This window comes from Pholcus phalangioides, unplaced genomic scaffold (genome assembly GCF_987345545.1).
Source record: "Pholcus phalangioides strain wild (caught in Gottingen) unplaced genomic scaffold, Ppha-v1.0 ptg000007l_1, whole genome shotgun sequence".
NCBI classification, from domain to species: Eukaryota; Metazoa; Arthropoda; class Arachnida; order Araneae; family Pholcidae; genus Pholcus; species Pholcus phalangioides.
The window spans coordinates 61,837,334-61,860,615 of NW_028301600.1; the positions used below are offsets into that span (position 1 = coordinate 61,837,334).

The 23,282-nt window shown below is 32.2% G+C and overlaps 1 protein-coding gene across 3 annotated transcripts in view; it reads right to left on the reverse strand.

The window, feature by feature from the left end:
- The window catches only part of Sec71 (ADP ribosylation factor guanine nucleotide exchange factor Sec71), a 62,320-nt gene that overhangs the window by 25,164 nt on the left and 13,874 nt on the right, over window positions 1-23,282 (reverse strand). For all 3 annotated transcript variants that reach the window (XM_089233726.1, XM_089233725.1, XM_089233724.1), the window contains exons 5-19: window positions 20,618-20,791; window positions 20,215-20,280; window positions 17,960-18,116; window positions 15,521-15,782; window positions 15,153-15,387; window positions 14,879-14,978; window positions 13,863-13,963; window positions 13,296-13,443; window positions 12,348-12,546; window positions 10,003-10,149; window positions 8,565-8,735; window positions 7,178-7,262; window positions 5,555-5,708; window positions 4,423-4,574; window positions 1,614-1,742 (exon numbers count right to left, since the gene is read on the reverse strand). In XM_089233726.1, the coding sequence (XP_089089852.1) occupies window positions 1,614-1,742; window positions 4,423-4,574; window positions 5,555-5,708; window positions 7,178-7,262; window positions 8,565-8,735; window positions 10,003-10,149; window positions 12,348-12,546; window positions 13,296-13,443; window positions 13,863-13,963; window positions 14,879-14,978; window positions 15,153-15,387; window positions 15,521-15,782; window positions 17,960-18,116; window positions 20,215-20,280; window positions 20,618-20,791 (2,280 nt within the window). The remainder of the gene's footprint in view (window positions 1-1,613; window positions 1,743-4,422; window positions 4,575-5,554; window positions 5,709-7,177; window positions 7,263-8,564; window positions 8,736-10,002; window positions 10,150-12,347; window positions 12,547-13,295; window positions 13,444-13,862; window positions 13,964-14,878; window positions 14,979-15,152; window positions 15,388-15,520; window positions 15,783-17,959; window positions 18,117-20,214; window positions 20,281-20,617; window positions 20,792-23,282) is intronic.

Consider the following 23,282-nt stretch of genomic DNA (forward strand, 5'->3'; position numbering starts at 1 on the left):
CTTTGTAAGGTAAACATGAGGCATCGTGTTCTCAAAGTCTCTTTAAACTGACTTTTAATATTCATGTGGATAATTTTTTTCATATCTCGATTTCTACTGCTCATAGACACAAAATTGAGGCACCAAAATGTTCATGATGATCTGTACTATTTTTTAAATAAATTTAAAAAATTGTTTGTTTTTTTTGTCCTTTAACAGTCCTGTGCTGAAGAAAGTTCACATGCAATCCTTCCAAATGGTCAATTACTTAATGTACCAACCAAGGTTTCTTAAACGGAATGTTGGAAGTAGCTGAAGAAAAATGGAGGAAACTATTAGAAAGTTTAAAATTAAATGTCATTTCTTGATGAGAAATAACCTCTCTCATCTCAAGGGGTCATTCAAGTATTACATAAACATCGATATGGGAGGGGGTTTCAGGTTTGCTGACTTTTGATGATAAGGGGGGAGATGGGTTTGGATGATGCTTCCATCATCAACCACCTTTTATAAAGATATGAAGTATTCTTAATGGCATCTTTATTGGGAATAGCAAAAACGAGAGAAATGTTTCCCTAGTTTGCGTACACCAGAACTAACATTCACCCTATTGATAAGTCCTCTACAGAGGCACTTTAGTGATCTTTAAATGTTCCGCAGATCCTTCATGTGATCTGGCATTGTGTCATGGGCTGTTTAAGTGCTCTGGAACTGTGCCACACATCACTCAAGTGATTCGTAATTATGACATAGATCACTTAAGTAATCTGGGAATGTGCTGTGGGTAACTTGAGTGATGTAGAACTGCACTGGGGCAGCTTAAGTGCTCTAAAACTGTCGCACATGTCACTCAAGGGATCGCTAAATATGCCACAGACTGCTCAAGGGTTCTGGAACTGTGTTGCAGGTCACTTAAGTGATCTGTGAATGTGCCACTTAGTTCATTTTTACAAAATTATGTTTGAGGTGTCTATTCGCAAGTCATGGGTTTAGCATATATGGCTTAACGGTGGGTCACAATGAATTTCTCAAAAAGGAATTTTGAGTTCTTAGCCTTCAAATATCATTAAAATGAGCAGAAATTGATTATAACAACATATAAAGGTATATATTTTATTTTGAAATTTTTATTTTTTAAATATTTTTTTCATAAAAACAATAAAGTTTGATCATCTGGCGAGTGGGGGGCACAAATCCCCCTATGCCCCCCTCGTGTACATATCTGATCCCAATATGCGTTAGGAGGTAGGGGCAGAGCTGACGAAATGTTTGCTGACAAGAGGGGGGGGGGCAGTTTTTCTGAAGGGGGGGGGGGCAAAAATATCTAAAAATATGGTGACGTAACACTTGAATGGCCCCAAACACTTCCGGTGAACCTACTTATCGCTTAGCTATAGGGCTTCCCCAATATACTCTCTGTAGCCTGAGCAGCATAGTGTTTTAGAATGCAGTAAGCTGAATGCCATTTTAGCCTCAATTGTATTTAAATGAAAAAAACTATAGACATAAATTAAATACTAATATTCAACTGCAAAAATCAACAAAAACACTAGAACATGATACAATTAAATTAAGAGGTATTGCTTCACGTGTACGGAATATTTCACAATAAATAGTATTTAGTAATTACTTACAGTCATATGGAAAATACAAGCAATTCGTATAGCACAACGAATGCCATCAAGGCATAAAGCGGCTACTTCTGGATCATCACAGTCTTGCAATGAAACACTGAAGGATGCAAGAAAAGGTGTCCAAGCCATCTGTGAAAGACAAGTATCTACATCAATATTTTTTTGATATAATTGGGCATGCTAAAGTTGGCATGAAGCCTCTCAGTAGCATACACAAGCAACATAAGTCTAATAATAAAAAAAATCACTAAAAATTTTAACTTTTTATTACTTTTAAAAAATTTTTTAACTGAACATTCATTTAAATTACCACCCAATAGGTACTGGAACCTAGGAGCTCAGGACACGTGAGCCCTTTCTTAAAAAAATTTGTGAGGTCAGAGTCCCTCGGTAATTCATGAATATTTAATGCAATCCCTCCCTGCATACATATGGGTCATATATATGGACTTCTGACAAAAGCTTAAGATCTCCTACAATGAAGTGTTCTCTCAAAAACTATCTCCACCATTGTGACCCACCATGCACGTTGAAAATGCATTATGCACATACAAAACCACTTAACACAGTATTGGTACATATCACAAATTGCTCCACAGTATTCGTACAAAACAGATCAGCACAGATAAAATAAAAAAATTAGAGGTAGTGTTGCTTAAGAGTAACGAAACCCTCATAAGTTGCCATTCTGAGTAGTTTTTCGGTCATTTCCCTTCAATGTAATAGCTTTCCGTGTTTTGATGACACTATGTAAGGCAGATAAATACAATAAAAACATGGAACTCATTACCAAACACAAAATTTGCCTTCACTCATCTAAATTCTCTATTGATCTACCTTGAAATCAATCACTGTTAATTTCGTGGATCCAGAACTGTCTTTACCAGGTCTGGGGATCAGATCTAAAATAACCACATACCTCTTTAGAGAATGTGATTTCACATATCCCTCAAACTTTTGGGATGAAAGTTGTTAGTCATCTGAGTATATCATCATAAACAACCATTTTCAATCCACTGCTGGATGAAGGTCTCCTTTAAATTTTTCCATTCTGCTCTGTCTGATGCTTTAGCCATCTAGTTGACTCCTGCCACTTTCCTGATCTCGTCAATCCATCATGCGTGGGGATGTCTTCTCGGACGTTTAACACCACGGGGTACCACTCTAGAATACTTGTGGTCCATCTGTTGTCCTGTCTTCTTGCAATATGTCCAGCCCATTTCCATTTCAAATGTTTGATTCTTTTCATGATATCATATACCTTTGTGTGGTTCCTTACACAAGTGATTTGTTTTCTGTCTCTCCTTGTGATGCCTAGCATACATCTTTTCATGCTCCTTTGTGTCTGCGGCCTTTGTATTGTCTTGCTTGTGAGTGTCCATGTTTCAGCTCCATAAGTTAGTGCTGGTAACTCACACTGGTGAAAAACTTTTCTTTTCAGGCATAATGGCATGTGACTCTTTAGAATTACACAGTTTTTGCCAAAAGTGCTCCATCCAATCCTGATCCTTCTGTTTATTTCATTAATAATTCTGTTGTCCATGGTAATTTCTTGTCCCAGGTATAAATAGCTTTCTACTTCTTCTATCTCTGTGTTGTTGAGCAAGATTGTCTTCTTCAATGCAAAGGGGTTGAACATAACTTTAGTCTTTTGCAGATTCATTTTCAAGCCCACCTGAATACTTTCCTTCGCCAGTTTTTGTATCATTTCTTCTAGTTCGTCTGGATTACTGCTGATAACAACAATGTCGTCTGCAAAATGTAAATGGTTGAGAAATTCTCCATTTATTTTAATTCCTTTCTTATCTCAGTATATACGGCACTATACATAGCGCAAGTGCCGAAGGAAAGGGAATTCATTATATTGTATATTCATTGTTTTTGTATGTTCATTGGGGGGTTGCCATTACGGAGGAGGTTAAATAGCCTCAACCTTTCTCCAGGTTACAGCACCTATGGTCAAAACATTATTAATGGCAAACAATGCGTAAATTCGACCACAGACACTTTTCTAGTCTGAAAGTGTCTCAAACTCTCTTGTACAGGCACATGTGTACACAAATTTATCATTACGTTACAGCTAGCTGGTAAAGAGACACAATTTCAAAAAATAAGTGAAATATTAGAAACTGCTGATTTGTTTTTGTTTTATTTGCAACAAAATATTTTTGTCGCGTTAAGAGTATTTCTCGTAGCTCCGAAAATGAGTGTGGCCATACGTAGAAACTGGACAATCCATAGCGATTGGCAACTTTATATAATACTGGGCTAGTCAAAAATACTGAGACAATGAATTTATTTTCAAAAAATACAGAAGTTATATGGCAGTGAAGTAAAATTTCACTCATAGCTTAGATATCAACTTAAGAAAAAAATTACAGTAACTTCCTTAAATAAATGCTGAATCCGAAAAGTTAGCAGCTCTGGGATTAGTAGCCTAATTGTTAATATAATAATGGGGAAAAAACATTATACAAAACATTATCATAAAAACAGCAAGAGATTTTTTTTCAGAAATTTCTTGAAATTTATATTATCTAATATTTTATTAATGCGTAAGAAATTACAAGCGAAAATAATTAGGTGGAACAGTACTTTTTTTCAAACAAGCACAACTCAGGTCTATCGCTATCAACAATTTACTACTGATTGAGTTGTGCCAGAAGTGTGAGTGTGTATCTTATAGTCTGAACACATATATGGTGTTGTGTATGAATTTTCAGTGCTGCCATCTATATTTCAAATTTTGAGTGAAGTGTAATGATTTAATATGAAGTGGGAAAAATACTAATCACAGAACTTTTCTTACCTTGAACATAGGTCTCACATGTTCTAGATGTTTTGCACAAGTAAATGGAGCTTGAACATGGCTAACACTTTCCATAAGAGCCTTTGCGGTTTGTTCCATTTTGTCCATTTCAACATCATAAAGTAAACGGCGTTTTTTTTCACTTCCCAAAGCTGAAGGAAAATGTCATGAACTCGTTAAATTATTTTTAAAAAAAACATTTTTGATGATGGCTTGTAAAACCACGAGACAGTATAAAAAAATTTAATTCTATAATTTTTTAAGAAATAAGTACTTTGACCTACATTGTTCTTTTTTGGGTGATGTGAAACATAAATTTGGAATTATTTTTGTAATTGGAAGTTATCTTTAAGAATAACGGTTTTAGGAATTGGCTATCCAATAATGATACCATATACACCCCATAGGACCACAATTATCTTGAGATATTGGTTACATGAAGACTTTTTATAAATTGATTATTTAAATTAAATGCAGTAGAATGACATGCACAATGCCTTGCAAGCCAACAAATTGGTTCACATAATGCCAAAGCATGTAACGAAAGCTCTATGTAGAGGTAGAGAGTAGACACCAATCTCTTTCCTGTTGCTCACTGAAGCACTTGGGCTTGTGATACATGTGCTACTAAGTAGTACAAAAGAACGCCACTTCCAAGCAAATTTAGCCAATGAGATTAATGGCAACACTTGCACAAATGTTACCAACTGTCTCATTGGTTACATATGCTCGAAAGTGCCACTTAGTAGCCCGTGTATCACGGATCTCACGAGTACTTGATGGCAGAAACATGGTAAGATTATTTTTCAAAGTACTGTTTGTAGAAATGTTGTAAACTGTAGATACACTGCAGTACTTCACTTGATGTAACTTCATGCTGCATTCATTTGATCTTTTTATTGCGTTATACAGTAATTAAAAATAACTTTAGAGTATTTCTTTCATTTTATTTTTCTGCTTTTAATTTCTGTCATTTATGAATATATTTATTTCATTTGACTTTGAAATTCTGTATTTTATTCTCATAGTTAATGTAAGAGAGAAAGTCAAATTTACCAGGTACACCAAAAAAATTTAAATTGATAAATAAGGCTCTGCTTATTCCTATAGAAAATAAATAGCACAAACTCACTAGATCTTTGTTTAGTTGATGCAGTTTTCATCTTTATCTCATTCCCAGCAATTTCATCATAAATTTGAGAGAGGTACTCTTCTGGTAAGTCTTTGCTATCATTAATGCCTCTGTTCATTTGAATATACTGTTCTTTAGTCATCTTATTTTTTACCTGAAAGATTCAACAAATATTCAGCAACTTAGACATCAAAGACAAGAAATTAAAAAAAAAAAATACAGAATAAACATTTTTTAAATAAAATAAAATACTACTATCACAAACTTTTTAGTGAGTGGGTTTCACTGTTTCAAGAAAATTACCACGAAAAGTGACACATGGCATCATGTATGATCAAATGCTTTACATGTTCATTTAGTTCTACACAAAAGGGCCAAATTCTGTGGTGTTAAGTTTATGATTCAATATAGAAACTAATTTATTAATTTGAAACAACACAGTAAACTGAAATATCATTTTAACAAATTATTATAGCAGTTTTTTTAAATTGAAAGGTGCAAGAGAAATGCCCAGCTTTTCTTCCTACTTGAATTTTCTGCCTATAATTTTAAGTTTTATAATTTTAAAGCTGCTATAATCAGGAACTGTCTTCCTATAATCTGCAGCAGCATATGATCTGCACATACAAATTTTGCTAAGTTGAGTGAAAAATTAAAAAGCACAAACCACACTCTGAAAGCTCTAAAACTTTAGTGACATATAATCTATAAACAAAATATCACAATGTCAATGCTCTAATTTCTGAACATATGGAGAAAGAAAAACAACAAAAGAAAAGAGCAATGAAGATTTATTTTAAATCCAGATGAATCATCAGACAAGAAGGAAAATTAAACTTGCGTTTACTCATTTGAATAACAATCTCCTTTATCATGAATTGATATGAAATCAAACATTGCTATGGTACATATAATGTAAATAAATGTATCAAGTAATATTTGATTCATGTTTAGGGGGGATTCATATTATTTTTAATTATAAAGTGGCACATAGAAAATTCTACATTAGTCAAGACATGTTTAAGTGTTTTCTCCACAAAGTTATTCAAATATATAAGAAAATACATAAAAACGAGCAGAGGGAAATGAGATTCAGAGTGAAAGTTTCGTAGAGTTACTTTATAATCAGTAATTGGTGCACACACACACTGGACATACAAATAACAGCAAAGGGGAATGGTGTTTTTTTATTTCTTCCATAGAACTTCTGACATAATATGTCAAAATATTTGAGGTCTTATGGAATAGAAAGAGTTGTTGGCTCCAGCTTTTTTTTTAATGTCTATCCTGCTAAAAAAATGTCTTTATACTTTCGCTCCTATAAGCCATCTGTTATCTTTAAAAAAAATTATAGATTGTTTAAAACATATCAACTTTTGATACAACCTCAGGCAAAAAGCTATGTAGCTAACTTGCAGAATCCCCAATAAAAAAAGTCTGATTCTTTTTCCTTTTTTTATGTATAATTCAAGAATAATACACAGGAAATCATGGTGTTTTTCACTTTTATAAGTGTTTTAGATTGTGAATAAAAATAAAGTGAATAAAAAATAATTTCATACTGAAATATTTCTAAGACGAAATTATGTATAAAATGAGACTAGTATATAGACTAAATTTTACCTGTGGGCTGTGCAAATCAGTGGTCAACATTATGATGCTGTATGAAAGCACATATGCTGTATCAGCACTGGCAAAAAGTCCATTGCTGAGGAAAAAGTATATGATTACAAGTTATTAAAATAAACAATTGCTACTGATGTTCTCAGAAATTTGGGTATGGGTTTTAAAAATCTCAAATTCTAAGGTGGGAGGGGACAACCCAAACAAAGAAATTTAAAAAAAAAACCTATCAACTTATGCTAATGGAATACTTACATTTTGACACCATAAAATTAAAAAACTTTAAATAGTATTAAAAAATAAAAAAGGTGTAGGATGTTTTTCACGGAGGGATTACTAGGAGTTTACTCATCATAGTCTACTTGGAAGAATTGCTCATAAACTTTAGTATTTTAGCGAAACCATAGGGCGAGGTTGGGTAAAAAGATTTTTTCATTCAACTCTGTAACCATTTTTCCTCCTCCTCAAATGTGCAAACAAAATAAAGGATTTAAGATTTCACCAAAGCATAAACTATGCATTGTCCAGATTTGTTTAAAACTTTGAAAGTACAGTAGAGCCTTGAAAACCAAAACCCAGAAAGTTCAGAGTTAAATCGAGATAATCAGAAGCACATTGAAAATTTTTGAATTTCTTTCTTTTGAGACCCTCTTTCTCTTTTTTACTCCAAGAACCCAACTTCTTTATTTCTTTTCCTCAGGAATACTACATAGTACGTATGGCACAGTAATTTTCAGTTTGAAAGGGACTAGGCAGCTTCCCTCACCCTTATAATGGGTAACTGGTGTAAAATAAAATATTAGACTCCCTTGAATGGATGTAGACCACTTTAGCTTTTTGGGGGGGCTCACTGAAAAAGAGGAACAAGTTTGACCATATTCTTCGAAATAGTGGATAATGGCATTGTCATCTATTGCTTAAGTAAAATTATTGGAAAGGCAGTTGCAAGCTATCAGTGTCTCAGCATTTGTTCACCATCAATCCCATCCCCAACTCTCCTCAATCATTCTCTCTCATTTTCATGCCCTTTATATCACTTGGATAAATGCCTGAAATGGGCAAAAACTGTTGGGTAACAATGATTCTTAGGCCTCAACAATGACTTTGGAATGTTTACTTTGGTTACCGTGATTCCCAAACAATGCATTTCAGACATCATATGCCTTTACAATGTATTGCCACTCCTTTAATGCGTACAGTATATGTACAACAGTTTATTCCTTTATAATGGTTTGTCACTTTTTCAATCTGCCCAGTAATTGAAGAAAACCTGGGCAGCGCCGGGTATTATAGTTATTGTATCATAATACAATCAGTACTATATGTAGAAATATACACAATCAGTACTTCTAAGATACATACATAAAATATATTTAACACAACTTACTTCGGATTTGTCTCACAATAACGTGCTGCAAACTTCTCCATGAGACGATCAATTTTTTGTGCTTCACCTGGTAAACGAAAACCTTCTAAAAAAATACGAAGAGCAGTGACAATATCTTTTCCAGCAAAATCCATTTGATCAACATAGCTGTACATAACCTCACGATTCAATCTGTAAATATATCATAAGAAAACTATCGGCTAACCATCTTGGAATCAAATGTTCATAAATGCTGCTGTAAATATAATAACAATACATAATGCTTTATTTGTATGCAAAATATATTTTTCATATTTTATTAACAAAAGAAAATCTAAAATTTCAATGCAGGATTGGTACCTTTGATTTAAAAGTTAAAAATCTTAGCAATGCTAACAATAACATTGATGCTGGAGCAGACTGGTGAGATATTGGGATACTGCTTGAATATTTTGCATGACTAATAATAGTTGTTTCTTTCAACCTTAACTTTTGGATTAAACAGTCATGCTATAATTCTGTCCACTGAATAATGTGTGAAGAAATGTAGGGTCAGTTTTGAAGATAACTCCAGGTTGTATGGCACTTTTAGTAAATAAGAGGTGTATAGGCTACTATTTTCTTCAAAAATCTCACCCTTTATAGCACAGCATATGTTAGCATTTGACTTGTTTTTTGCATTATATTTATTGTTTCACAACTCAGTTTGAAAAAAAAAATTGCTGGTGCAAATGATCAGAAAAAAAGTAAAACATGATTTAAATTCATAAAAAGTTATCTGTGCTGAATGAATACAAAAAATGGGCTTGGATGATTAGTGAATTACTTGAAAAATTACTTGTATTTTTATGGAAAAAATACAAAGTTGCCAATTTTTTATGTTTGCTGATAATTTACTGCCCATTTTTAGCGTTTGAAAATAATTTACTGCCCATTTTAACATCGTTCAGCCAGAGTACATCAAGATTGTGTATCACCTGTTGTGATTTCTGTTGTTTAACATATGAATCAAGATACATCAGTTGTTTTTATGGACATCTATTTTCAGCCACATTGTTGGGCAATTTACCTGCTGTGGCCTTTGTATTTTTATTTAAGATCTGAAACATTTTTATCATCACTAAGATGATGGAAGATATCGGAAAGCACAAAGTGTAATTTGTTAATGAAAGTAGATTTCCTCGATACAATACGAATGATCAGCAAAATTTGGGAAATAAATTCACGTTTCCCAAATAAATTCACTTAATTGGATTCAAGAATGAAAACTGTTTTGGAAGTTTCTCTCAAAGCTGATGGTAAAGGAATCAGCTATTGAACACCCTGTATATCAAATGAAACCTCAATTAGTCACTACTTAATTACCGCAATTTTAAAATTGCTTCATTTTTCCCATGGTATTTTTATTTTACCACTGCCCTGAAAGAATTTTTTTAAGAAAAAACATCTGAATACTTACTTATCGTTTTCACCTAGGAAATCTCCAATTTTTGTTTTGTGAAGGCGATCTTCTGTATGAAAATATTCAGCTATATCCCATGGTTGGCATCCCAAAATTCCATGCTCTTGTAAAAATGCTATACCTTTTTTTGAATCCCGGTTAAATCTATCAGAGAAGCATAAAAAACATTGAAAAACAAACATCACTAATATCTAAATTTTTTTAAAGTCAAAATAATTATGCAATCATGCGTGAAATAAATGGACATTCATCTCCTTTTCATGAGTGAAATTATTCTAAATTTACTTTCAATAACACAGAAATTTACTTTTTTATCAGCCAAATTAAGCTTTATATTGATTTTCTTAATTTTTTTTTTATTTCCACCTTCTGATTTTTTACTTTAGAGATACCAACCATAAAATTCATGAAAAAAATGTTCTATATGTTTTCTGGACAAGTTCTTTTATGTAAGAAAAATATTTTTTTCTAATTAATAAAACCAATGTTCCCAATTGTGAACATTGAACCTTCACCTTTTAACGACCAATCAATTGTTTTAAAAACAAATAATCAGGGTAAGCCAATTTACTATGCATTACTACGAAATCAAAAAAATTTGTGTCATACTTACATTTAAGTTTAGCAGTGATGCATATAAAATTTTAGGTGCAAATACTGACTTTTTAATTGCTATGGCGACCTGGCACCCAGGATTTCTCCAGCCCTATACTATGGTATGCAGGTTATTGAAATGCTGTAAAGTTGCCGATTAAAAAAAATACAGAAGATCTGGTAAATACAGGGTACTCTGTTAATGGACCGACAAACTCAGAGGGTTGTTAGTAGGCATCAAGATGAACAAAAATTACAATGGAACATGGTGTCGCAAACCACATTGAGAGGGTGAAAATCGTGAAAAATGCGTGCAGGCTCCAAGTCCAGAGGAGACAGAAGGTGGATTTCAGTTGATTGATGAATGCGTTTGTGGGTTCGCTCACCATATCTGACATAAGCAGTTTCACAAAAAGCATGCACTGGGGTAGGATCACGCACTGCAGCATACCGGAGGATCTCATAGCACAAATTATTGTCACTGTGGCAGACATCAAAAGCAGCATACCTGATATCTTCAAGTGTGTCTGGGAATCATTTTTACATCATTGTAGACTGTGAAATGACATCAGCAGCCACCACTTCCAACAACTCTTGTAATAATTAATCAAATAAATCTTTTTATCATTCCAGCATGACGTTGAAACCTGCACACATTTTTCGCAATTTTCACCCTTTCAACGTAGTTTGCGACACCATGTTCTATGAAATTTTTGTTCCTCTTGATGTCTACCAACAATCCTCTGAGTTTGTTCTGTCCATTAACAGAATACCCAGTATAGATTTCAACCTAATCCTTAGATATGGTGCAGAAAGATAGCTGTTCTATTCCTAGATTTTGTGCATGGAAAAAAAATTACAAAAAATATAGGGAGCTAAACTTAGATATAACTGCACCAAGTAAAATACTTGCAATGCATTACAATAGGGCACTAGGATTTCCCTAATAAAAACAGAGTAATTAGTTGTACAAAGCCTTGAATTCTATGCCCTAATTGCCAATTACAAATAATAGATATTGTACTAACATAAATACCGTTGGACTTGAAATTCTAATACAAAAATAGAAAAGTTAAAAGTTTGCTTGTTTTTTACAAAAACTCATTAAATATGTGAAAGAATAAAAATATCAAAATTGTTAAGCAAAATCATGCAAGTCGGGAAACATCAAAATAAATGCATCCATCAATTGTGGAAAAGACAATCTTATCAACAGAATGTTTCTCATTTAGTTGGTGTTGAATGACCCTTTGGTTGTACATCGAGTGAATTGAGAAACCTTGCATCATATGTGATACTGAATCACCACCAGACATTACTTCAGACATCACTTTAAAGGGTTGGGGGGGAGAGAGAGAGAACCTCATGAATAAAAGTATTTTATTCTCTACAAGAAAAATGTTAACCCATCAAGTTAATTCAAGCTCAACAACCTTTCATGTTGCATAAACACAAAATTTTGGGGTTTATATTTCTTGCTTGTAGTTTGTCTCTTAATTTGTAGTTTATTCATTAATGCTGAATTAAATTTGAGAGATTAGGTGAAAAAAATAGGTAGGTGATATGAAAATATGCCTTCTTAATGATTAACAAGATTTATTTTAATCAATAAGCAGTCAGTTAATTGTAATACAAAAAATCTGATTTAAATATAAAAAAAAGACTATTTTTTTAAATCATGATTTTTTCATACTCTGCAAACAACAAATACAAATGTCCTTTGGAAAAACAACTACTAAAAAACCTACAAATCATTGCCTTGTTCTTTAATTTCTTTTTGCTGCTTAAGAACTTCAAACTGCTCGGGACTGTCAGATGACACATGAATGTTGTCAGTTGATATTGCTCCACTGCAAGTGGAACTCAATGAATTTGAGCTTCCATAACTTGTAATCACACCTTTACTGGGGTTTACTTCATCTGAAGCATCTTTCTGCTGCTCCAAGCCTATAAAGATTAAATGAATTTTATCCAACCATAATTTAATGTAAAACTCATTGATAAATATATAAAAATTAGTCAATGATCTGCACTGTTACAATGATAATACATTAAAACTTCCCATAGTTAAAACCAAAATATTTTTTTTCACATATGCACATTCAAAAGTGCATGTAAAGCTCATTATAAACTCATTTTGTTTGATTTACCTCAAACTGTATAAATGAAACCAACAAATTTTGACAATCTTGAACTCTTTATTGGCTTTAGAGTGCCATATGTTAGCACTTTCAATACACAATTCAATTTTTTCTTCAATTTTTCAAATTTATTTTACAATTTGTGTGAATACATGTTATATGATAAAAATATCAACCAAAAAGACGATGTCCCATACTGGTTGTTACAATGAATTTGTAAAATACAGTAGTGATAGTATTTTCAGATATACGGTTGAAAAAAAAAAGTGCGAAAGAAAAAGATAGTAGTTACAATAAAAATAGAATGATTAACTAAAAATAAATAAAATATGTTAAAAATTGTAATATAAATAATAAAGGATATTCTCATGCCACGGTGGAGGTGCTATAAAAATGTTAGAGACATTTACTTATATCTAAAATAAGCTCAACCACTCACTTTATTTCAGATGAAGGAAGTTCTGCATATTCAAGTGTTGAATTTAATGTTATTTATACATTAAGTGCAGTGCACAACATAAGTAATTCTTGACTGATGACGAAAAAGTAGCTTACTTAAATTTGTTTGTTGATTTGGATTAATATACAAGTCTTTAGTCCATTGTACCATACACTTTAAAACAGAAACAAGACATTGCAATGCTTTAACTTTCATGGATTTTTCATGGTGTCCAATTGCTACCATTTCAAATATTTGCCTCCCCTGTAATAAAAATAGATACTACATAAAAAAAAGTGACAAAAATCAAAGGAAACCAAATAGACAACATCTACATGTCAGTTATCAGTCTAAAAATTTTTTACATAACTTTAAATTTAATAATCATTTTTGCTGCTCTCCTGACTATTAAAAAAAATAGGTTTGTGTGTCTGCATGCATATAAAGAAAATGAACTATTTTCAAATATTTTTGTCAATTAATAATTAAATAATTTATAAATTTTTAATTATTTATAATTGATAATTATAAAAAAATATTTATATTTTCCCAGTTAATTAATAATAGCAAACATGAAATATAAAGTCTTTGAATTTCAATGATCACTCTTAATTCATATTATTATTTAAGGTTTCTATTTTTCATCATAATAAGCATAAATATCAAATAAAATTAACATGTACCTGAGCAATTTTTGACAAATCGTTCACCAAGCGTTCAAATATGTTAGCAGCTGAGAGATCACAGTCATAATTCACATATATATCAACAACAGATTGTGCATCTACAGAAAGGAAAAAAAATTAGTTTTCCTTTTTTTAACCACAGAATCAGCCCATATTTACCAGTGGAAAATTCATTTAAACATATACAGATTAGATAAATAAATGATAAATGTTGAATGATAATAAACTAAATAAACTGACTCTCTCAATATGTGATTAGAATTAAAGTTCCCGTACTCTATATATATATATAAGTAGTTTTTCTCAAAAACTACTTATTCGAATACAGCCAAATTTTCAGGATATCTTAATGAGACCATGGGAAAAGAGATTTATGAAATAAGAAAAATAGTTCAATTTTTGACCACCAGGTGAAAAAGTGGCACTTATTTATTGAATTTTCCTTTTTTCGTGGACCATATAGCGTATATACCAAGTTTCAAAGGAATAATTCCTCCAGAACAGGCACTGCATAGGTCTGACCAGTTTCAGTATGCTGAAACTACTCAGACCCATTAACTATCCTATCCTTCTACCAGCGCCCGTTGTTGTAGATGTATTCCATTAAAACTTGATATATATGCTATATGGACCATGGGAAAATGTAAAATGCAATTTAAAAAGCGTCACTTTTTCACCTGGTGGTCAAAAACTGAACTTTTTTTTTATTTCATAAATCTTTCTTCCCATGGTCTCATTAAGATATCCTAAAAATTTGGCCGTACTCGGATGAGCAGTTTTTAAGAAAAACTACTCCGGGTACAGGAACTTTAATTATAATCACCCTGTAGTTTGGCTATTACTTCAAAATACATACCAAAACTTCATCTCTGTGTTGCAAAGTGAAACTGAGAAAATTTTAGTGTTACCTTAGTCCTTTTTTTTTCATTCTAATTCACATAGAAATTTTGAAATCAATTGTTTGAAGATATTGGGAACTCAATTACAATACAAAAAGAAACAAATATACATACCTGCACATATTCGGGTGAGAACTTGAATGACCATCCATTTATGTTCAAATGAACTACTAGGTGATTCCAAAATGTTCAGGAAAATCTCTTTGAAAAATACCTAAAAAACATGTTTAAAAAAAAAATGCTCATTTCATGATTGAGGATCAAGAACACAAGTTTCAGTTTCATAAGTGTGTGATTTTTCCCAAATAAAACAAAAAATTCAAATGATTTAAATCAAACATCAAAAACAGTTAGCCTAAAGCATCTTCACTGCAGTTAGAAAACTTACCTCAATTTGCATTTTCAAGTGAGTTTTGAATTTTTGCAAAAGTGCTAAGAAAATAGATAAAGACAATTCAAACACATCAGAAATAGATGAAACACCATTTTTGGACAATGAAACACATAGATATTGTTTTATGGCTGTTATGAACATATCGGTGGAACTGAACACTGGACCAGCATTCTGTAGGATGGATAACAACAATTGCAAAGACAATATCTTTGATCGCAATTCATGAGACCTGCAGGCGAAAACAATTTAAATCAGCACATAATATATCACACAAAAAATACTCTCTAGAAAAGAGAATTATTCACAAATATCACAGAAATTTGCTTGATAGACAATTTGTTTCAAAAATTGACAAATTTTACTTTGGGTCAGGAACTCCTTCATTTGGCAGTGGCTTCATGCTCAATTTACATAAAGATCGGAATACCAGAAAAGCATCTTTCTGTAAAACCAATGAAAGCGGAGCTTTTTGGACGGTTTGGTCATTCATCTCAAGGCTGTCTTGAGAAGGAATTCTTGACAATGACGTGGTGGATGTTTGATTGGACTCATAGAGAGCAGGACTTGAGCTAGGTGATTGGCTCAGAGAATTTTCACACTGAAGCTTATAAGGAGTGACATCATCTGAAAATATTGATAAATCTTTCAATCAAATCAATCTTTATTTTTACCTCTTTTCAGGCAATTGCCAATTACAGTAGAAAGTGAAGTGTGATTTAAAACAAAAACAAATACCAAACAAAAAAATATGAAGAACAAAGTCTAATACAATGAAACATAAAAAATTAAATGAATGCGCACATGGGGATAAAGATTAAATCAAGCCAGGTCTTGAAAATTTGCACAAAGTAGATCATTGTATGCAGTTTGGGAAAACAGAAAATTTATGAAAATAAGCAAAAATCTCTTAGATCCAAACTTTGATAAGAAAGATATACAAATTTCTACAGTTAACATTGAATTTATTTAGCAAATCAAAAAAGACTATTCGTCCATGTTTCAATTTTTTGTAAATATTTAGTCTTGAGAGAGTGCTAATTTTTTTTCTGATTTATAACAATGTTTTGTTGAATTATTGGATTTGGATTATTCAAAACAATGGTGGAGCCTTCATTTTATAGCTCAATTTTTGCGACTGAAAAAAAATTCACAAAAATTTTATTTTTTCTGTATCATCTTTATTTTATTGATCAGTGATCTCTCACTGACTAAGTAAACTAGAAAGTTATTTTGTTTGCTATTTTTGTACTTTTCTCTATCTCTGTATATAATGTTGCCTGAGTGCAATTTTGGGAACACCTCCTAAAGTCAACCCACTGCACATTATGATAAGCAGTGACATGTTTTCATGTAATATGACTGGTTTATGCTGTTATATCCTGCTGTGGTGGTCAGTTCTCATTGAAACAGCCAGAGTATAGGTTCCCCTAAGTTTATTTTTAAGTGAAGATACATTCATTAGATAATGTCTAATCGTAAACATTGTGTTACAACAGAGGAAATCTTAGCTGTTTTTAAGGAATTGGTTGAAGCAGAATTAAAAAGCAGGGAAGACATTGATGTAATAATTCCTTCAGAGATGTGGATTACCTTATTGATGAATAAAATATTGATGATAAGGTAAAAAAAGCTAACACTTATTGCAAAAACACTTATTTATAAAAGAGCTGACAAGAGAAACCAAAGGCACTTTCAATTGTGCTTGGGACAGAAACAACCAATTTCTGTTGTTTGATGGCATGACAATTCTATAGTGCCCATGATGTCAAACTATTGCAGTCCAGAACCCATGGGAGCAGTGAAGTGATACAATCTCAAAGACAAAAAGAATGGTATGGTACCTCAACCATTGTTGAGGAATACAACAAAGGAATGGGAGGTGTTGACTTGCATGACAATGCAGTTGCCAATTAATTAGTTATAAAAATTAGAGGAAAAAAGTTGTGGTATCCATTTTCATCACAGGAATTGGCAGTAAACGCAATTGATTATAAATACACGGAAATTCCACAGATTATTAAACAGTTCCAAAGTACAGGTCAGATTGATTTCAAGTCGGAAGTAGCATGAACAATTATGAAGTGATCTGTAGAAGTCACAGATAATGGCAAAACATCATCTACAGTTACTCCCGAAGGGAGAAAGAGTAGACCATCGAACAACAGGTTACCTGATGCTGTGAGATTCGATGGAAGAAATCACAAAATATGGAAAGGTGGTAGTCATGATAGAAGATGTTGTCTCTGCAAGACTCAGACAATATATAACTGTTAAAAATGTAATGTTACACTTCATATAGATTGTTTTTCCAAATTTCATGGAGTGTAAGCTTCCAAAATATTTCTTTTGATGATGTAACCATGTTTTATTTCTTTTAAGCCAAAATATGTCAATAATTAGTGTAAATTGTTTTACTTTTCAGTAATAAAATCGCAGAGGGAAGTAAATATGTTTTGCTGTGGTGTTCCTAAAGTTGCGTGAACGCAACATTTGGTTATAATTTTCTTATCTATCTAATCCTTTCAAAAATCATGTATTCATGTTTTCCTATGATGAAATAACTTGGATACTAAAAATAGTTGTGATTGCATTATTAGATATATATGTCTGGGAACTAGTGGGTTAATATCACAGAAACCAATAAGCAACAATACTTTTTTTTTTAAATTACAAGCAATGAATGAATATATGAACACCAGTGTACTCCTTTGCATGAAATAAATTAGTTTCCATGAGACTAAATTATAGAATAAAGCAGCCCAATATTAAATTTGAATCCATCATTTTTTTTATCAACTCACCTTTACACACTTGATCAAGGATATCTTGAAGAACTGAAGCAGCTACAAGATCAATAACTTCTTCTTTGTATGTATGATACATGTTTTCAGTTATATGTACATTTTCAAAACACTCTGATGTATATCGAAATCTGGATTCACCTGCTTGAATATTATCCTGAAATGTAGGGAATTTTGGGTTAACTTTTTCAAGTACAAATATGTAGGCCCATACAGGGAAATCTTGATATAACAATATTCTGTGGACCAAGAAAAAATATTGGTCTAGAAGGATTATCATTATATCAAAAGGCAACATCATGTTCAAACACTATCTAATGAATGTTATTGTTGACATCACTTTGAAATCAGTTTTATTAGAACCACGAGAAAGTACACTTATGAATATTTCATCACAAAAAGTTATAATTAATCAATCAATTAATAAAACTCAATCAGGTGTTTCACCCTGTAAAGGACTTTATCGCACTACACTTTTATGTTTCACACAGAGAGTGGCAATAGTGGCAACTTTGTTAATATTTACAGGGTACAGAGATGGTACAAAATTCTGATAACATGAAATGCCATTGGAAAAACTAAAACTAGCCAGGTGTTCAAAAATATATATTAAGGCAATTTCAGGCGAGATACAAAAATATATTGATGTAGCAGTTTCAAAATCTCAAAAAATATTGTCGTGGAACTATTTATTGTGGTAAATAGGATTGGATTTTCTAAGCTCTTTTCTTCGTGGTTCAACTGTACATGTACAGTTTTTTTGTTATATTGTTCAATGCTCAATCATACAAGTTTTATAATGCACTGTAATATTCATGCACGGAAATAAATTGAAATTGATTTTTTTTATTTTTTTTTTTTGTTGCAAGGACTAATTTGTTCAAACTGTGCCAAACAAATCACCAATACCATAAATAATATCCTTATTATGAGAGGAGCTTAAAATTAATATTAAAGGAATATCAAAACAAGATTTGAAAAAAAGAAAAATATCATTAGAGATTTGTTGTTATATCAAGTATCATTGTAGAGAGGTTTCACAGAAATTTGAACATCAAACTCAATCCCATTTGTGTATAGTCACAAAATAGAGATTTTTGAGTCAATATAAACTTGCTTACACATTTAAAAAAATGCTTATATAAAAAATATTCTCTCTACATATTGCATTTGAAAATATAGATTTTTTTTTAATGACTTCTCGAAGCAGGTTCTACATTTCCCTGTTTGGACATTTTAGACATGGTGGTTTGTATAAAATTTTGATTTTCTTTTATGCATGTAGCCCCTCTAAAAATTGACATTTAAAAAAATGCACTTCATTTGAAAACTTTGGTAACTGGAGGTATACTTCAAAAGTTGAGTCCTGTGGTCAAACAATTAGAATAAGCCCATATAAGCAGACAGACAGCATTAGAAATCTGACTAAAAACTCAATTTTTTGTGGATTTTAATACTTGGGGACAAAAAAAATTATATATAAAGAAACTATGGTATAACAATGTTAAACTAAAATGTTTTTTTATTGACCACCAAAAAGCCTCCTATTTCCTAATCAAGAATAATAATATAAAATATAATTTTCTCAAAGCAAAATTATTAATTGAAATACAGTAATAATAAAATAACTTAATTACAACATCACTCTTAATCATAGACAGGGTTTCAACTGATTTTTTATTAATTGCAGTGATTGCAGCAATTTGGCTAATCAGAAAAAAAAAGTTTGTAGCCAAACTGGAGAAAACACAAGTCACATTGATCGGCTATTTGGCAAAAATATTAAGAGAAACTCATTTGGCAAATTTTAACTTTTATATCTACTTGGAATCTTCACGGCTGGAAAACCCAGTCCTAATATTTCAAAGAATTTATTACTTTTGTGTTCTCAGATACATGTAGCCAGTGAAACTTATTACCAGATTTGCCTTCAGTTCCTATAATCAAGCCAGAACAATAGTTTTGTCATTTTACTCAAAATTCTTCTAATCTATATCAAAACACATAGATATACAGTACATGCTTCGTTGTGCTATTCCGCTAATATGCCATAGCAGAAGAAAACAACTCTGTTTAACAGATCTAGGAAACAAAAACTAGCATGAGTATTTTTTTAAGAAAACTTCCTACCGCTAACGGGCTAAAAATTACCAATGCTCATTCCAAGATGAAAACATGAGTCATCATCTTATCAACAACACAACTGGCAGGAATAGCCATTATATTAAAAATTTTATGAATGAAGAAATCTTTACCTGAGGCTTTTCTAGGTCCTTAACATGACCAGGAAGTTCATCACAGTCAATTTTCTCTTCAGCCACCTGGAAAAAAAATTGTAACAACTGATAAGAATTTCAGAAACAATTTCTTTCAGAGAATTTTGTTTTGTTTTTTTGAGAGAGTTTCTTGATAAATAATTCAATTTTTTGAAATTTAGATTTTTATCCATTTCAAAAATTTATTTCAATCATTCAATTTAAAAAAAGGGGTTTTCCCTTCTTGATACAATTTCAAACAAGCACTAAAGCACCATGCTGATAGACTGAATGGCAGAAATTCAATATTTTATAAATATCAACTTCATAACTCTTAATTGTCAATTATTAAATTATATTTGGTTAAACTAAAAATGTGACAAATATTCAATGCAAAACTCACTATTTCCATGCGAGTGAATATAACATTGATCATCTGTGTAAGTGTAGCTCTTGCTGTTGTCTGGTTAATAAGATTTTTACTGGCAAGATATATGTTATAGCATGTCCTGACAGCTTGCAGTATACTTCCTTCGTGAACTTCACAGGCTTGGGATGTTATCACTGTCAAAAGGGCCTGTTGCATAAAAATATTGTTTTAATAAGAAAAAAATAATGATTTGTTTTATTATATAGTTTGTGTGTATAAGAACTTGTAGGTTATTCTCATGCCTTCAACACTATAAAAAAATTGATTGAAATTAAAAATTAAATACACATGAACTCACATGAGATTCCGTAAAAATTACATGATATTCCACAAAATAATAATTAATTCTGAGTTGAAAAGATGGTGATGGTCTTAGCAGTTTTAATTTTTGAAAACTGCAGCATCTTCTGATGCTTATAAGTTTCATAACAAGTGCTTGATTGACATTTTCATATTTCTAGCACACTTAAAAATCATATACAGGGTGTGTGGCATTTTACTGGCAAACCGTTGATCTTAGAGATATACTTCCAGTTAGAAAGTTTCCAAATAACGTTTAGTACTCAGATATGTCATTCATTTGATAGCAAACTAGGTTGGAGCATAAACCTTGATGACATACGTTGCAAGAATTACTAAGTTTTCACAAAGAGATTCTATCGAAACATACAAACATAAAATTTGATTAGCTTAAGTTAGCCATCGGGTACGAGACATTTTGCCTGGCAATTTGTTCGCTAAATCCTTAGGAAATATGCCTGTTGAAACTGCTGAGACTATTCTGTACAAATATGTTTGGTCTTCGATCTTGAACAGGAAACTTGGGTAACTCTGTTGAAATATGGTGAAAAGAAAAAAAAACAGGCTTTTTTCACATATTTCTTTTGGTCAATTCTGTAATTAACACAATATAAAAGAATCAATGATGAAAACAAATATCAAGGAAAAACCAGGAATCCTAATGAATTTTAGCACACTGTGGGGCTCAAAAGCAGAATATGCCAAAATCTGTGACGTACGTTGCATAACAATTAGCATTAATCATTTTTGTTGCCCATGGTCATTTTCTGCACACTAGGGCTAATTAGACCAGGACCTATAATTTATTGCCAATTTTGAAAAGCAGCCTTATTTATACTCACAGAGAGGTTGGTGCTCTAACCCCTGAATGTGGGACTCCCTGCAGTAGCAATCTTTTTCTGTGGTCATGTCACTGTTCCTGTTGTACCTCTACATCAGGAAATTTTCTTACAAGGACGAACCGGGTATTGAACTCACAACACCTCTAAATATCCTTTGGTACTTTAGACAAGTATCTTATTGACCGTAGCCGGTCAATTCATAGCACTCAATTTGTCGCGCTCAACTCGTTGCACCTCAATTTGTCGCAGCTCCAATTCGTCGCGATACAAATTTGTCACAGTGTCAATTCGTCGCGGTACAAATTCATCGCAGCTCCAATTCGTAGCTGTACAAGTTTGCCCCCGTGTCAATTCGTCGTGACGTCAATTTATATATTACAGCACAGAATCAATTCGTCGAACCGCCGATTCTTCACTGTACATGTTCCACGCGAGCTTGTATGTAGGTTTTTGTCTTACACGTGAAACAAAAACATGAATAAAAGTGTACACGCAGTTAACTGAAAATAATTATTTTTTGTCAATGCGGAAAGGCCATCGAAATTAAAATTACAATATTAATTACATTTAAAAATTTAACTGCATATAAAAATTTAATTATATTTGAAATTCAGTTATAAAAATTTGAAATGTTAAATAATTGATTTTTGCTGTGGTAAAATTTCAATATCATGTGGAAAAATTTTGGTTTGTATGATATTCCCTAAATTACAGTGAGCCTATCTTTAACGGTAAATTTCTATCTGCCCCATGGGCTCGAGAGTTTCTCTCCACCCACCCCCCCCCCTTCGAGAGTCATCAACATTTACCATTACAGTATCTCCATAAGAACCTGAAATATTTAATTAATTAATAGTTCAATTGAATTAATATTTAATTTTCACCGTATAAGTCACACTTCCCGCTTTTGTTGGGATTTCTATTTCTCACAGCCAAGGGAGTTGGGCGCAGATCAAGGGTAGAAATGTACATGAATGAATGAATGCCAGAACTTTGCCACTGGACTTATCCCGTTGCCGAGATCTCTTCCAGCCCAGCTTCGTGGCAGTCTGGAACACTTTATTTTGTGTCAAAAAAAAAAAAAACACAAAATTTTTACAACATATTTTCCCCGGACAATTGGGTACTGTCGTGATTAACAAATTTTGTGGTGATTACAGATGAGATGGGATTGGGAGTTGGAGAAGTTACAGGGTTTAGTTAAGATGAATGTAGAATGGGTAGAAATGTACAGTGCTTTTTTATGAATGACGATTCGATGAAATTTTCATATTGCCCACAGGATGAGCACTGACAAAGACCATGTAATCACCAATAAGAAAAATGACTATGGGTTAGTCGCATAGATATAACCATTAATCTTATGTTTATAATCAGTCGTATATCTTTGGCTGGCTTGTTTGACTATTTGAAAAGCGCCTAAGCTTTTGGTACAAGGTTGGTGTGCTTGGTCTACATATTTCTGTTGGCAAAAACATGGAATATTGCATAACTGA